Source organism: Motacilla alba, chromosome 9, assembly GCF_015832195.1.
Source record: "Motacilla alba alba isolate MOTALB_02 chromosome 9, Motacilla_alba_V1.0_pri, whole genome shotgun sequence".
Classification (NCBI taxonomy): domain Eukaryota; kingdom Metazoa; phylum Chordata; class Aves; order Passeriformes; family Motacillidae; genus Motacilla; species Motacilla alba.
Window position 1 is genome coordinate 218,125 of NC_052024.1, and position 16,591 is coordinate 234,715.

Here is a 16,591-nt window from a genome sequence, read left to right on the forward strand (position 1 = left end):
TTATTAGATTGCAAATGGACAAAATCAAATCCAATAAAACTGGGAAACAAAACCCAAAACTCTCACTAAAATTAAAGGAATGGCCTAAAGCCAGTTTCCTACAAATCCTGCTTTCTAGCTTTGATAAAATGCTTTATTCATATTTGGGTCAACTGTATTGGTGTGTTTGAAAGCTGTTTCCTTCTGCTTCTGCAATCTGATATTCTTTGAGTATTTGACTTCAGCTTCTCAGTGGGTGGAAATTTAGCCCAGGATGGCCAATCTCCAAATCCTAGTCACTCCGAAATTCTGAGCTCCCAAGACTAGATGAGTATAAATATATTTAATCCAGAATGAACATGATAATTTCATTGCATGTTTAAGCACAATGGATAACTGTAGCTGATGCAGATAGTAACATTTTACAGAATGTTACCCAAATTCTTCTAAATACTGATTTTTCAAATAGAGATCCTTTGACCCTGAGCAGGATTCATCTCATGCTCCCCATGCAGCTGACAGGCAGCTCAGAGTCAGTGGCTTCACTGGGCAGGAGGATGCTCAGTTCCACTGCCTGGACTTGACTCAGCACTGGTGTTACCACCTGCTAAGAAACAACTGAGAAAAGACATGAGATGCTCCCAACAGCCCTTACTGCTTTAAGGCACTTTGAGCTCTTGGTTCTGGCACCAAAGCGAGCCTAAGCAACAATCTTTTTGGGATAATGAAGAAGACCTAAATAGATTACACAGAGAATGAAGTGGAGCTCCAGTGACGACAGTCCAGTATATGAAAATTTGTAATAGCTCTGTAAAACAGCATCTCCAGTTTCTCTCCAGAGCTCAGGATAACCAGTCAACTTGGATTGCCTCAGCAAGGTTCATGGGATTTCTTTGCTGTCAGGGTCTTTTTGCCCTTTCCTACAAGTGAAACACTGCTCAGATACTACTCATCTCCAAGAAGATGTTGGTAAGCTCTGAGGGAATGCAAAAACCTAGTCCTCAACTGTATCTTGTGTTTCGCTCAGCACTATGCTTATTGATTGCTACGGATTAATATGCTGTGAATGCTAATTCTTGGGGGATGTTTAAGTGGTTAAGGCTGATTAATGATAGGGCCAAGAGAGGAAAACAGAACCTTCCCTGCTGCCAGGGAATTAACTTAATGTCTGTAACACAAAAAAGACTGAAACTACACTATAGTTTAGTCATCAACTATTCTTCCTACAATTCCTTCCATGAAAAATTTTTGAAGCTGTTGATTTTTTTTCTCTTCCTTAAATGTAAATGTTGTGGTTGCCATCACAGTTGTGAGGGAACACAGGCCACAGAGTTGGTCAGATCTTGCTGATAAAATTGTGCATTGCTTTTCACACCTGACCCAGCATGCACCAACACTCCCAAAGTCTGGCAGATACAGGAGGATGGATGGTGGCTTTTGGCATTAATTCAACCCTTGTAAAGGCAAGATGGTGTCAACAGACTGTGGAGGCATCCAGAGGAACCATGACATCCCCCATTATTCACTATAACACTGTTCACTCCTTAGTCATTGTCGAAGTAGCGTGCATCACACCTTTCACTTGCTGAAATAGTAACTATTCTCTGGACTGAAGTTCTTCTGTGCTGGTTCTGATCTCTTTTGCTGCTGGAGTTATCTAGATAACTAGAGCTATCAGGGTATGCTGATGGGTAGTGTCCCATGCTATTAGCTGCAGCCCAGCAGCATCTCCTACACTGGGGCCAAGGTGTTCCCCTCCCACGAGAAGCCTAAAAGCCTCTGAGCCCTTGTGAGTGTTGGTTCCCTCCTGTGCCATTCACGGCTGGGGCTGAGCTCACAGCAAGCCCAGCAGGGGCACAGCCAGGGATGGAGTCACCCAGCAGGACATGCAGGAGACCCCACAGGCCCCTCAGTGGGGAGCGATCACGCTGCCAGTGAAAGCGAGACCTCACAATATCACTTCTTGGCACAGATATAAATAGGCACAGGTACAGTCACAGCTGCTGCCTGAAATTTCAAACACACCAGATCAAACAGAGAAGACCAACCTACTTAATTTTAGCTGAGTATGTTGCAGATGTCTGTCTGTCTTGGGGGCAGTTCAGTGGGGATGACTCCTTATACACATGGAGGAAAACAAATGTTTTGTTATAAACAGTTGAAGACCGCCAGATGAACAACAATTTAGCGGGGGTTAAGAACTGTTACCTGGCAATCAATCACCTCTTGTTGCAGCAAAAGAGAAGTTCTGCTAGAGATAGCATTTTATCTGTTAGCTACAGCACTGGGGAGTCCAGAGGGAGCTGAAGAGTCCCAGAGTTTGGACTTCATGGGGTTAAAATGCATTCATTAAAGAAGCAGAGCCTGTTTCCTTGACACGTTTGTTTTTCATTTTGCATTGAGTTGATATAAAGTGTGACAGAATTGGATTAGCATTGAATTTTGCAGTTGTAGGTTTGACTACACAGATGTAAAGTGCTGTTTGCCTTCCTTAACAATCTCCAAAGAACAATCAGACACTTCAAAACAAGAGACTTTACTGAGCTCACAGATTTTGCAGGCTTTTTGTCCTATCCTAATAATGAGCAAGTAATTATCAAGGCAGTCAAATCACAATGAGGTTTTCATGGGAAATGATGAAATCAAGAGAATTTCCAATTGAGATGCAATTTTTAAAAGATATTCTAGACTCTGGTTATACTGAGCCAGATAATTAAAGAACAATTGAGTATTTAGGGTTCCAACATAAATGAATGAATCTGGAAGCAGGCACAAGACATTCTGGCTCTGAAGTCCTTATGTCCAAGCCTCCAAATTTATCCCATCTTTTTATTACAGCAGTTTAGGGAGCTGGGTTTAATTCTCTGACAAGTAGATTGGCTGTAAAACAGGATGAAACTTAACACAGATTTCAGGAGTAGCCTCAATAAGTGACATGACATTTCTCAGCACAGAAAAGTTTTAGTGGGGTTTTCTGTATCACTCAGATAAAAATGAATCATAAATTGGTCATCACACACGGCCCATGTTAAGTCTGCCTCTGTCTGGGTAGATATCATAACCCAACAACCTCACTCAAACAGCTTTAGGCTTTAAAGCTTTATCTGAAGTAAGACAAGTTCAGAGAACACTAAGGGCTCCCTGCTCTTATGTGTCCAAATGCCAACTGATCTCTGTGCAATACATCCTTAAACCCAAAGCGGGTATAATTTACACTATTGACAATGACTTTTCTTAGGATAATAAAAACACGATACAATTTTTCACAATTCAGTCAATACATAAATGTTGCTCAAAAAACCTATATCCCTATTCTCCAAAAAATATTTTTGTGCTGGTAAGTAGTTCTCCCTGCAGAAGTTCAGTTAAAAATGGGGTATATATCTAGGGTAACTGATTTGAATGCAAATTCAGCTCTCCAAGAAAACACCTTCCTAAACTAAACCTTCCACATGTGTTTGTATTTCTATTACAGCTGAAACTCAGCAAAGGTCTCCGAAGTGCAGTGAAATCTGCCCCATCTTTCTCTGGATGAGAAGGACAATGCAGCAAGGGCACTGCTGTACCCATGGAGGCACTGGGACACAGATACTGAGCATCTCACTGTGCTGAGATCTGCCCTGGTGCTCTGGCACTGAGGTGTGCTTGTACCACTCCTCTGAGGTGTCAGGTTTGTGCAAGCTATGTCAGCGCCCTTGGCCCGATCCAGCCGTGTTGGATGCACAGTAGGGGGCATCTTTATCTGCTGAGTACCTTAATTTCTGGAGGAAATCCAAGGTTGACTGATACAGGCTGCTGTTACACTGCCCACACTGGCTCTCCTTTTTCTGACCCCCTCTCCAACTTTTAACTCTTACGGTGTTTCTTGCATTGAATCATTAGTCAGTTCTCTGACTGCCCTGTGTCAGCACAGGTTAAGGAAAGAGGAAAATGACAGGAGAATACAAAAGAAAAATACAATAGAAGCCAGCAATTCCTTAGAAAACAGGACCTACAATAGCCTTCTGCTGTATCTATGATAATAAAGTAGCTGTTGACAGGCTTCTCCTAAATACCCTCACTCTGCAGTGTCCAGCAGTATTACACTGTGAAGCTCCAGCACTGCTGAAGGGGTGGCACTGATAGAAACAGTCAATTACAGCCATGGTAAGCAACAGCATAACCTTGTGACAAGTAATTCACTTGTGTCACTACTTTCCTGACAGAGCTTTAAGAGCCATACACAACCTCCTTGCCTCCCAAAATGCCTTGTATGAACCCAGGACCTTATCTTTTCAGAGAAAGCATGAGGAAGTCCGTCTTCTGCCCCTGGTACAAAAAATTACCAGACTACCAAATCATATAACTTGCTTCCTTCCTCTGTCTGCTTTTGCCCCTGAATGTATAGCAATAAAGGGATCAGAGCGGGAGCCCATAAATCTTGGTTTAATGGAAGAAGTTTCTCACTCTGTAAAAGGGTCCATTTGCTATGTCCTCAGATAAACTGAATCAGAAATAATGAACTCAGAGGAGAACTTCATGGGGTAAGCTCTTGTAAAGTGTGCTCCAGGACAAGATAACAATTTGTTTGCATTGCTCAGGAGAATCAAACAGGATGTTAAAACCTAAAAGGGAGAATAAGAACAGAAGACCACGAATTCTGATTCTATTCTTGCTGTGATGCAGATTTTTTAAGTGACCCATGGAAAAATCATCTACTGCACTTTATCCCCACAGAGCACAGATGACTCTCCCACCTTGCTGCACCTTTTTATTTTTTGAAAAGATCTTGAGACTCTTAAGGTAAACGGGCAAATCTTGAAGTATTTTTATGCTAAAGAAGAAAAAGAGTAGTAATGAGAACCTTGGGGAGTTCCCAATGGACCACGTCTGCTTTAATACCCATTCAGGGAAGAAGCAGTTCAGACACAGGGCCACTTCCCTCCTGTTCTTTTTGGTGTCTCTTTTGCTCTAGGAGGCAGATGTGCAAGCAAGTCAATTTTGTCCTTTAGAAATGCTGAGAGAGTAATTCTGCCTGAAAATTTCTTTCACCATTAGAGAAAGAGCAGCACTTTGGCCTTAAATAACCTGACCTACAAAAATCACACCCTTGACAATCACCACCGGAGCAGTGATGTGAACAAAATTTTAAAGATGTTAAGATTAAGTTATATAATTAACCCTATGTACCTGCAGAGAAAGCTGTCAAGCTTCGTGAGGGTACAGAAAGGGCGAATTCCAGGAACAGCTGTACCAGGCGTTTGTTTCTGCCCTCACTAGGAGCCCAGTTTGCTTAGCTCTGTGGTCAGCCTTACCTTTTCCCAGGCCTCACAGCACTGAAATCCCGGGATTTGCAATGCATGAAGGCTGGGACTTTGCTGTGGTTAGGTGCTACCTGTCACTGCTCCTGGGTGACATCTAACCAAAGCAACATCAACACTTCAGCCTAAAGATAATGCTTAAACTCCTACCCTCAAATAAACCACCCCCACTCAAGTATAGCAATACTGAGCATCAACTGCACAAAAAAGAATTCACTCCAGGCTAACCATTGTGAAGGACCCTAAATCAATGAGGTAGCTCTGCTTAGATCTTCCGTTTAGTAAGATCCCTGAAGAAATAACCAAGGGGTTTAGACTAAAAAAGGAAAATTATACCATGGTAACATACAGTATAGCCAATTTTTAGCAAATAAAGTTCATATTGACTATGCCAGAACAAATCATGCAGCTTTCCTCATGTGCAGTGTCATTAGAACTGGGAAGCATTCCCCAGGCTTGGTTTTAAGTAACTGGGCCATTTCCTGGGCTGCAGTAAACTTGAGCCAGTGCCTGACAGACCCTAGGAAGGAAGCCTTTTCCATCACTTTTAAAGGCTGGCTTTCTGCTCTTTCAACCATCTTCACTTCCTGCTTGTCTCCAAGAATATGCCCTTCAGGAAAAGGCTAATTTTCCCTATTTTTTGGACAGTCCTAGCACTCAACTCTCACATTATTTAAAGAAATTTGGCATAACATCAGGAACAAACCAATCAGGCAAGATTTTTACATTGCCAGGGAAAGGGTAAAGATGTAGGAGAGATTTGCTGATGCCACAGACAAGCCAAGTGAGCACACCATAGGCTGAAGTTTGAATTTGTCACATAAGCCTGAGGAATTGCACATTCGGTTTGTTTTCATGTTTTGGTCAGGAGAACAGCACTGATCTTAAACTGCTCTTATATTTCACTTGAGAAGCTGAAGGTAGAAATAAAAAACAACCTAACTTTTCATAATGGATGCTATAAACAAGGCTATAAAAGTCAGAATACAGTTACTCAGGCATTGAAATATTAATAATAGGCAATAATAATCTTAAAGAGAAGAATTTTACATGTCCAAGATTCCTTCAGGCTATAACTCTGAGAAAGACAAGGGGGAGGTGCAGGCATGGTACTTGCTACAGAGCCCCAGGAGGAGGAGCAGTGTAAGGGATGGAAAGATCAGGGCTCAAAGAGTCACTCGTATCCCAGAGGACACTCAGGCTCCTAAAGAAGCAGCAGAACAATTCCCAGTTTCCAGACCAGAACTGAACATTTTCATCTACAAGAGGGTAAATCCCTCATAGCAGTAGCAGACTTTCCTATTAGTGCTAACAGAGCAAATTGCAATTTTTGTTCTTGATTTTTCACTGTCCTCTAAACACACTCCTCCTGCTCCCTGTCAGTCCTTCAGCTGCCCCACAGCTACAACGACTTTTGGCTGTCAGCAATTCAGAGTCAGTGTGGGAAGAAAAAAGGAATGTTATTTCTTCTGATTCATTTACTTGTCTGAGTTGAGACTGTTTTTCAAATAATTTGACTTTGACAAACGGATGCTGTGTACTCAGAACTGTAAAGTGGCTTAGTAAAGACAGGAAAGAAGGTCTTGCCCTTTCTGAAGGAAGAGGTTAGACCAGTGTTCCTTTCTGCCAGTGCTTTAATGAAAAGAAAGGAAGTAGTCTTAGCAAACCAGAGCTGGAAATTCTTCATATCCTCTCAACAAGGAGAATCCTGAATGGCTTATGACACCAAAATCACCATATATTTTACTGCAATAAACCACAGAATGTTGTAAAGCAGCTTTATAATGTTGTGAAAATGTAGAGGTTTAGACTATTGTTACTGGCTAAAATGTATAAGCCTAAGTAGACTTAATAGCAGTTTCACAGAAAGTATTTATAGTTAAAATATATATTTGATAGAGCCCCTTTTTCTTGAAATATACAAACTTTGAAAATTATTGTTTTGACTAGCATAGGTTGGTTTTCTATGTTAATTAATAACTATTTCACAGACTGAAACACAGTGCTGACTCTTGTTAACAAAGGGACTTTCCACACCATTCATTTAGAATAGTTTGAGGTGATCAAAACAAATGTACCAAATGATAAGCTTTGTCAAAAGCAGTATCTTGAAATCTTGTTTCACATAACCATTAGAAGTTTATCTTTTGCCTCGCACATGATAGTTCATCAGAATCTTCAAAAGACTGTATTACTAAATCTTAGCATTTTCATGAGGTGGAAAATTTGTTTCTACTTTTGAGGAGTTCACATTCTCTCACTATGAAAAGAGCAAGGACATAATATTGCAGTAAATACTAATGGCAGCTATAGGTATGATTTCAGTAGTATAAATCAGGTGTTTCACCAAAAAGGAAGAAGAATCTAATCCTGGCTTAATTAACCCTATTAATGAAGCCATCAAATTATCCCAGGCAAAAATAAAAATGTTTGAAAACAATTGCCACTTTTTATTTTTTAACAGCTGAAATATGAAATATAGTCCCTGGCCTGAATGTATTGGGAGCCTTTGTGAGCAGTTTTGCCTTAATTCCTTTTCTTCCCAATCTGAGACAAGGAGACAGAGGTGCAAAGGGAACAAGATTATTGTTTTTGTTCTCAGCTGCCTTGGGATGCAGGGCTGTGGCAAAGCTGGCACAGCTTTTGCTTAGGCAGGGCTTGCTGCACAGATACCCAAACTGCTCCTCAGGCCCCAGACGTGGCACCTGCAGCATGGTTTACCTGAGATTCAGGTGAGGGCTGAAGGGAGTGGATTCCCAGCAATACCAAGACTTCTAGGAAAAAAACCCCAAAACACTAAAGATTGCTTTTAGAGAGTAACAAAAACACTGAGTGTGGATGAAAGAAGATAAGGGTCAGAAGAAATACAAATAATGCACAAAAATTTATGTTGATCAATGCAGAAGAACCATGTATAAATATGAAGTAAGGGATTAAAATGAATTTTTTTTAACACAGCTACAGAGAAATGGTGATTTTTCTGAAAGCAGTACTCCATGATTATTCACAGCCTCTATGGCATTTGCTCATGTCTGGAAAGAACTAAATTTACAAATGACATTTGCATTTTTTAACTCTGGAACTCTGATCTAAAAGTACTGCACCAATATTGCATAACAAAAAAAAATAAACAAGAAACAGTCTCTCCTTTTCCAAGTATATGGGATTAGTGCAATGCCAATCAGCTGATCACACCTCCAATAATTATCAATATTGTCAACTTACGAAATTTTGGTTTTACGGTTAGTGCAGCTTCATTCTGCATGTTGTCATCAAAGTAAAGATTGGATCTTTACCCCACTCATAATCTAACAGCTGAATTTGCTTCGAGTTATTTGCTTCGAGCTATTGACACTGAACAGCCCTGCCATGCATAAGATGTCCAAATTTTGCAAATAAGCAGAGATCAAATTGGTAAACAAGGTGATAATGGAGAAAGTGAGACTACATGAAGGAGTGGGGAAGAGACACAATCTATGTTAAAGCATTTTTTTCCTAATTATAGTTTCCTTCAATTCATACTTTAGGTGGAAAAAAGTGTAAACAGAAAATCAGCATGGAAGGGTAATGGAGACAATTTACAAAACCAGACAAGCAGAGAAAAAGGAGCACTTCAGGTATAAGGCAGAGAACAGAGAAAGAAAGTGGTGTAAGGACCAGGCAAAAAGAATGAGAAGAATTGGCTTATAAAGGGTAGAAAACAGAGAAAGGGAATATTTAAGGAAATGCCCATACAGCTCAGGGGTTTGGACTTCTGGATTTATTTTACTCTCACTTTTACCTCTGGTGTACAAGAGGGTGAATCAAGTAAATTACTGGAATTTCTGGTGAGATACACCCAATGTGAAGAGCCCAGGACTGGGCCATGAGTTGTAAAAGAAATCTGAGGCAGGGACCGAAAAGAGATAGCTGGAGTTCTTTAGTACCTAGATAGATTGCTTAAGGCTGGAGAACAAGGGAAACAATTAAAAGAAGTGAAGACAAAAGATAAAGAAGACAATCTTTCACACTGAATAGACAAACTGTATCCAATATTTCTTCAGGTGATGTAAATGCAAAGCCTGTTAATGTCCTGTCCATTTTATCCTTGGACTTGATTCACTAACACCTCTGGATTTACACCTGATTTTATGCCATCAACCTTTTAGCATATTTCCATACAATCAGCGAGACAAGCAAGATTCTTTCTTGGCCTGAACTCCCGACAGTGTTCTCTGTTAGCCGGTGTGATTTTACCTTGCCAGCAAGCCCCCACTGTGAGCTGCATGGCAATGTGGGAGGGGTGGATGGGCCAGTCGTTGGTCACCAGGTACGGCTCGTACGTCGTCCCGTCCATGTACAGCGTCACCACGGGGAACTCCACGTTGACCACGTAGTAGTGCCACTCCTTGTCACAGATCTGGGGGACACAGCAGAGTACTAGTTAGCTCTTACAGTGACTGATTTTTATATCCCATATGGTTTTTAAATTGTGTTTCCAAATGTCAGTTATGGGAAATAATGTTACTGTAATTTCTATGTCTCTAACATTAATAAAAGCCACAATAATGTTAATAAATACTTTTGGCAAAATATATATTCGCAAAATATATGTGATAAATAGAGGCTTCTTAAAACACACTTTGAAAACAAGACATGGATAGAAAATAGAAAAATCAGGCAATTTGGTATTTCATCTGTATTTTCACATTTCCTAATACATAATTGTCTTAGGTTACAAATGCAAGATGTGGCTGGGGATGAGTATTCTATTGCCATCAGTCAGAGCTGGGGCAGTTCTCTTCTGTTCATTGGGCAGTTTTCTTTATCTCTCCCACAGCCAATCCTCCCTCCAGGAGATCTCTGCTGTTCATGGCCACTGAGTGTCCCTGCATGGCTGATCAAATTCCATTATCCCATGGGGAGATGCTCTGCCCAGGGCAGGAGCCAAGCCTTCCTACCTGGATAGAATCCAAGATTTTGAAACACCATAGTCAGCTTTTTCCCATTGGATTCCCAGAGGAGCAGTTTTCTTCTCCTCTGAATTCCCAGAGGAAGAGCAGGTCCATCTCCAGCAGCCCTGGAGCTGCAGAGGAAAACTCCAGCCTTGTCCAGGATCCCTGCTCCAGCAGAAGCACAGCTGGCACTGCAAGAGGGCTGAGCCACCATGGAATGGCACTGCTGCCACCACCCTGACACACAGGGGGTCAGCTCCTGTTCTGACTCTGGCAGTGTTGTTTTGTACTACTGCATTTTTTTTTCCTAATAAAAAGCTGTTATTCCTACTCCCATATCTTTGAGAGCCCCTAATTTCAAAATTATAATAATTCAGAGGGAACATTTTCCATTTCAAGAGCCTCTCTTGAAGGCTCCTGCCTTGAAGGCTCCTCTCTTGAAGAGGCTCCTGCCTTCCTTAGCAGACACCTGTCTTTTCAAACCAAGACAATAATATTAGTTTCTTAACGCTTGTATCTAGTGTTGAAAACAGAACACTTCGTGTAAGATACACAGAGGATGTACTGGCATAGTTACTGAGCATCCCTATTAGGTTCAGATTAAGAAAATGTACAGCCCTTAGTCACTGGACTGATGATTGCCATTATTAACTTATCCCATCAGCACTTAGAAAGTCCTGTGCAACCTGCCAGTGAAACCTTGACAGTGCTACAAGGACGTGGGCCGTGCCCTGTGAAACACAGAGGGACCAGCAATCTAGAGGTTTGGGCAGGGAACACACCTCTTCTCCACCCTTCATCTTTTGGCCTTGAGCTTTTTCCCAGATGGTGGGAAAATGAGGATCTTTATCATTTCCCTGATACCCACCAGCTTTGAAAAGCAACAGCCACAGCTACAACATACTTTCAGGATGACAACATTAGTGTCAAATCACATATGAATATCTGAGCTGGACAACCAGGAATTACTGCAGGATGGCCAAATTCAGCTTTAGTTCACAAATGTACAGCTGGATGAACCCATGCCTCTAGAGACAGAAGTCTGGTATGCAAATATCAATGTCTGCCCAATTATTTTTTTCCGTCGTTGTATCTTTCAATTTAAAAGTTCAAAGGAATAAATCACAGCAAACTGGAAGGCTGGATAGGCTGTTTTAAAAACAAAAGAATAGTTACAACAGTGGTTCTTTCAGTTTTGGGGAGATCCTTGTTTTGATGCATTAAGAAACAAAAGTGCTTGAATGCAGATATGCTTGCTTTTTCACAGAAGCAAGCAGAAAGTGATGTTTAACCATAACATTTTGTCCTTGGCCAGGGGAAGTGCTATCTGGGGCAATATCTGCCTTTTGAAAGCAAAAGCTAATGTTTTGTTCGAGAAGACATTTCAACAAGAACTTAATTGCTTCTGTTTCAAACGGATACATTTATTACTGCAGACACTGTAGCTCCACAGTGAGAGATAAATGCAGCGAGGGGCTGCTGGGGGGAGCCCTCCTTTTGTAAGCAGCAGACAGCACAAATGTTTTCTGAAGGTTAAATGAACTGAAACCAAAATTGAAAGTAAATAAATTGGAACACTGAAAACGTTATTGAACAAACACCAACCACCAACAGTATTATGCAGCCCTGCCTTCCGAGGAAAAACAGCTTGCCAAGCCCCTGACCTCATTAGCATGTGATGCCTCACAGCCACGTGCAGCTGACATTTCATAGAAAACAAAACCTGGTTTTGAGAGACCTTGCATGGCCAAACCTACAGGATTAATACCTGGCACTTTGTGGAGAACTGTTCCACACTGCTTCTGTTTTGCAACCCTGAACTGCATCATGTGGGATGCCCCACGTGCACCCCAATGAGTGAGTAATCCTCATGTTTAACTAAAGCAAGGGCACTTTGACAGAGCAAACCAAAACATTTTGGGGCATTACACACACAAAGAGCACAATAATGTGTAGCCAGTGTAATTAATCCATTAGGCAGTTACATTTTTCAAAGAAAATGCTTCCTGAAAACACAACATTTCATAAATTCCACAATTCAAGGCTCTGCAATTGGGCTCAAGTGCTTCCAAGAAAAATACAGAAAATACTCATGTCCAATTGTAGATGTCCACACAAAGTACTCAGTAGCTTTTATTTTTTCTTATACATTCTGGAACATAAGAATGCAAGTGCAGACAGCTTGGTGATGTCCTCAAACCCCCACTTACCTGCATTTCCTTAAATCTTAACACATAAACACATCAAGCGTTGTTTTGAAGGATGAAACAGTCTCAGCTTGGTTTTTCCTGAGATTTAAACAGCACTTGTTGGTCATCTTAATTGTCACCCGATTTCAGTTCAGCTTAGGGACACAGACACATGTCTATTCCTCTGAACCAGCTTTCAGTATCTGTACTGGGCCCCAGTGTAAAAACAAATACTCTACAAGGAAGCAAAAAATTACTTCCAAACTCCGGAATACATCCTAGTCCTTCAGCAGCAGGGAGTACTTCATGGCTGGCCATTTCACAAGCAACAAAATAATGAAATAAATAATTGTGGCATGCAATTTGTTATGCTGTTACTTCAGACACCTTCTTTGCCTTCTTAACACAGGAAACCAATTTTTTCCCTGCATGTATTCCACTGTGGCAATGGAATGCAATATGAAACAGTGGAGTCAGGAAAAGAAAATTATGCAATATACTACACTGGCAAATAAAGAAATTTTAATACTGTCAAGTTGAAAATTTATTTTAAAAATCTAATTTATAAAGCTATCATAATGAGATAAAATCACAGTTGAGTGAGTTGGGCTTTCCAAAACTGCTGGATGGCTTGGTCTAATCACTCTATCATGGCAGTCTGCCTCTAAAAAGTATTAATCAAATCACAGTGAATAAAACAGCCTGAAGTCCTAGTGCTGATTACAAGCCATTGCATTGGAATATGCTTTTATGAAATAGCTGAAAACAGCCTCCATATAAATCTTACAGAGTATGTGACCTAGGCTCTTGGCATCTTCTAATGAAAAACATCAGATTTTTGTGCTTTATATTGGAATGCTCAGGAAAAGACTGAAACCAAAGTTCTGGGTCTCAGAAGCCTGTGGTGCTTAGAACCAGACTTGGGTGGTCTGCAAAATGCCCCATTTTTCAGCTTTGTCCAACAGGCCAGGCCTGGCACCTGGGAGAATCTGCAATTTCCAGCTCTTGGAGCCTCCCTCGGGTCAGCTGGGCTACTCCTTGAATGGGGGTCCTTCACCTGCCTGGGTGCAACACCAAAGCAGTCTGTGCTCCCCAAATGCCCAGGGAAGAGCTGTTCATGCTCACCACGAGCCTCTGCTGAGCTCCCTGCGCATCCCCCTGCAGCCTGGGGAGGCCGAGCAGGGAAACAGCTCTGCACAGCCCAGTCTGCCCATCCCAGGGAGCCTAAACAGGGAAACAGCTCTGCACAGCCCAGTCTGCCCATCCCAGGGAGGCCGAGCAGGGAAACAGCTCTGCACATCCCCTTGGTGCTGCTCAGAGCACACCTGAAAGTGTCCCCTCAGGGCTTGGAGAGGCACGTGTGACTTCCATCTTCTGCCTCCTGGGACTTTGCTGAGGAAGTGCTCTCAGAACATACTCAAACATCCTCAGCAAAAGCAGAAAGAAGTAAAGGAAAGCAAAGAAAGCCCTCTGCTCACTGCAAATAGCACCACTTACTGCAGCTATGAGACAAAAATTCTTCTGCCTGAGTGGTCTGAACCGCTCATTCAGCTGACAAAAATGGTCTGACTGAACCACTTGTTTGAAGAAAGAATCTTAACCCCCATCCTCAGCCATCATTAGAGCACGCTTGAAACACTGGGCCTGCTTTGGGACCCTAAATACAAGGAGTATTTCGATAAACTGGAGTGAATTCAGTGGAGAACCAGCAGAAGTGTCAGCTCTGGCCACATGAGGAGAGGCTGAGGGGACTGGGCTTCTTTGGCCTGGGGGGAGGCAGCCTTAGGGAAAAACAACAGCCCTGCAGTGCCAAGGGAGAAGTGACCACGGGCAGGCTTTTCAAAGTGGACAACTCTGCATTTTTAAATCCCCTCACTAAAGAAGGCAAAAAATGCAGGGAATCTTAATGGCATTAGCATTATTCCCTCAGCCACAGTCCCCTGGTCAACCCTCCTGCCTTGTTCTGAAAGCAGCCAAATGCTTTGTGGCTCTGCTTCAAAGCCTGGCCCCCACTACCCTGGTTCAGAGCACTGAAAATAGATGATAATTGGATGGGGAGAGAGGTATTGATTTAAGTTTAAAAAACAGCAGATTTTTCTTTCCATCTCTAAAAAAAATCTTCCTGAAAGAGCTTTAAAAATTTTACAGGGTTTGGAGTTGCTCTTTTTCTGTTGATTCCAATAATTTTGATTGGGTTTTTATATATTTTTAAATATTTATAAATATTTTTATTATGTATTTTGAACATATTTTTATAGTATTGAGAGAAAACACTGCACTACTTACAAACAGGGAGCTAAAAGGAAGGTTCTGAAAGACTGTTTCATTTTACTTTGAATCAGGCACTAAGCAGTAGTGCCCCTGCAGCAAGGAAGCCTATAAAAGATAATAATTTGAAATTGGTTGGCAGTGGATTTCATATAAATTGAAAAAGTTACATATATTTGCAATTATTCAGAGAAAGTTGTGTATTTACATATGTAAATTTAAAAAAATTAAGCATTTTTGGCAGTTGAGTCATTCTGCCTGAGATTGGTAAGTTTTGCAGGAAGGCAATTCACAGGTGAACACAGAGAGCCTTTCTTCTCTCCCACTCTGGGATAAACCATGGCTGTCTCTGAAATGGGATCTTTAAAGATATTGAATGAGCTTTTATCTGTTACTTTAGAATCTCATTTATTATCCTAATTGTTATCCTAATGTCAGTTCTCATCCACAGACGTCTGCAATTAAGACATGTTAGTTTAAAAGACAAAAAGGAGATACCTTGGGGCATTGCTGTTGCTATGACTGCTGCTTCCTTTTGATTTCTTCTAATAAATCTTTGTCTCAAATTTCAGTAGCTGAGCTACCTGCAAAGCTGATTAAGTGGTATAGGAAAAAAAGTTACACAGTTGACTTTTTGAGCTCTTTTTGTCATTGTCTACAAACACTTCTGATTTCTTTCTTTCCTTTTTTTAAAATGTTATCCCTACACCACCAGGAACAGAAGAAATGCTAAAAATATCCTGGTGTAGATCTCAAGTGTGTAATTCAGTATGCAGATATTCAGTGTGAAGGATGGCATTGCTTCACTGGGGGCTCCTGGGTTACCTGGTGCCTTTCTGTTTTCTAATACAGTGAACAAAAATCTGTTTCTGCCATGAATATGTGGTTTTATGGCAAAAAAACTGCTTTTGTGGGAGTCAAAATTGGCTTTATGCTACAGTACAGTTTGTCAGCATATTCATTTTGGGGAAGAGCTTTTGGAAGTAAACAAAAGCAAAGAGCAAACAGTGACTAATCAAATCCGTTCAGCCACGTGAATTGCTGTATCTTGTAGCATGATTTATTCTGCCTCAGTAATAGACTCTGCATTAGGACATATTTACCACATGTGTTGGCTTTGCTCAACCTCAGCATTGCTTCCCTGGAAATGATTAAAACATCTCTGGGAAAGGGTTTGATATCCCTGACCACTAAGTGAAGGTGTGCAGATTGCAGGTAGGTCTCCAGTATCTCCACAACCTCTTCAGAAAACTTTAAATCACACTCTAAAATATTCATATTATGCACCAGGGCTTTTTTAAAAGGTACTCTCTTTGTGTTTCGTGTTCTACATTTATCCTTCAGCAGCTCCTTCACACGACATCTTTCTCCCCATCTGTAAAATCAATACACCCTGTCTCTGCAGTGCCATTAGATACAGTATGGAAGTAGTAATTAAGGCAGGATGGAAGGAAAATACACTGCTTATGGGAAAAGGAGGCATCGATACACACTCCCACAGTTAAATTTACAGGTGATACACTGCAAAGCATCATCATAATCTACCAAAGCTGTCGCAGCTGGTCTGTGGCTGAGCAATTAATTCAGTTATAAATAAGAAACCCAGCCCAGTTCCATAACCCAGCCCCTGGGCTGACACACAGGGACTTCACCCTATCCTGTTCCATCCTGAGCTGCAGACATCCCACTGCTCAGAGCACTGGGAGCTGTTAAGAGCAGACCAATGAGCGTTTTAGACCGGGGTGTTTCAAACCCCCTGAATGAAGTGAAACAATAAAGCGCGCTCTATTGCCAGGTGTAAGTCTGAAGAGTGGGTTGTCTCTGTCTCTGATTCCACATAACACAAAGCAGTGTTTTGTCCATAATAATACTGCTGCACATGCAACCTCCACATAAATCTTGTACCTTGAATCTCAGCTTG

At 41.3% G+C, this 16,591-nt stretch overlaps 1 protein-coding gene across 1 annotated transcript in view; it reads right to left on the reverse strand.

The window, feature by feature from the left end:
• CLSTN2 (calsyntenin 2) overlaps positions 1-16,591 on the reverse strand; it is a 322,820-nt gene that overhangs the window by 25,150 nt on the left and 281,079 nt on the right. Inside the window, exon 9 of the mRNA XM_038146273.1 lies at positions 9,516-9,678. Within this exon, the coding sequence (XP_038002201.1) occupies positions 9,516-9,678 (163 nt within the window). The remainder of the gene's footprint in view (positions 1-9,515; positions 9,679-16,591) is intronic.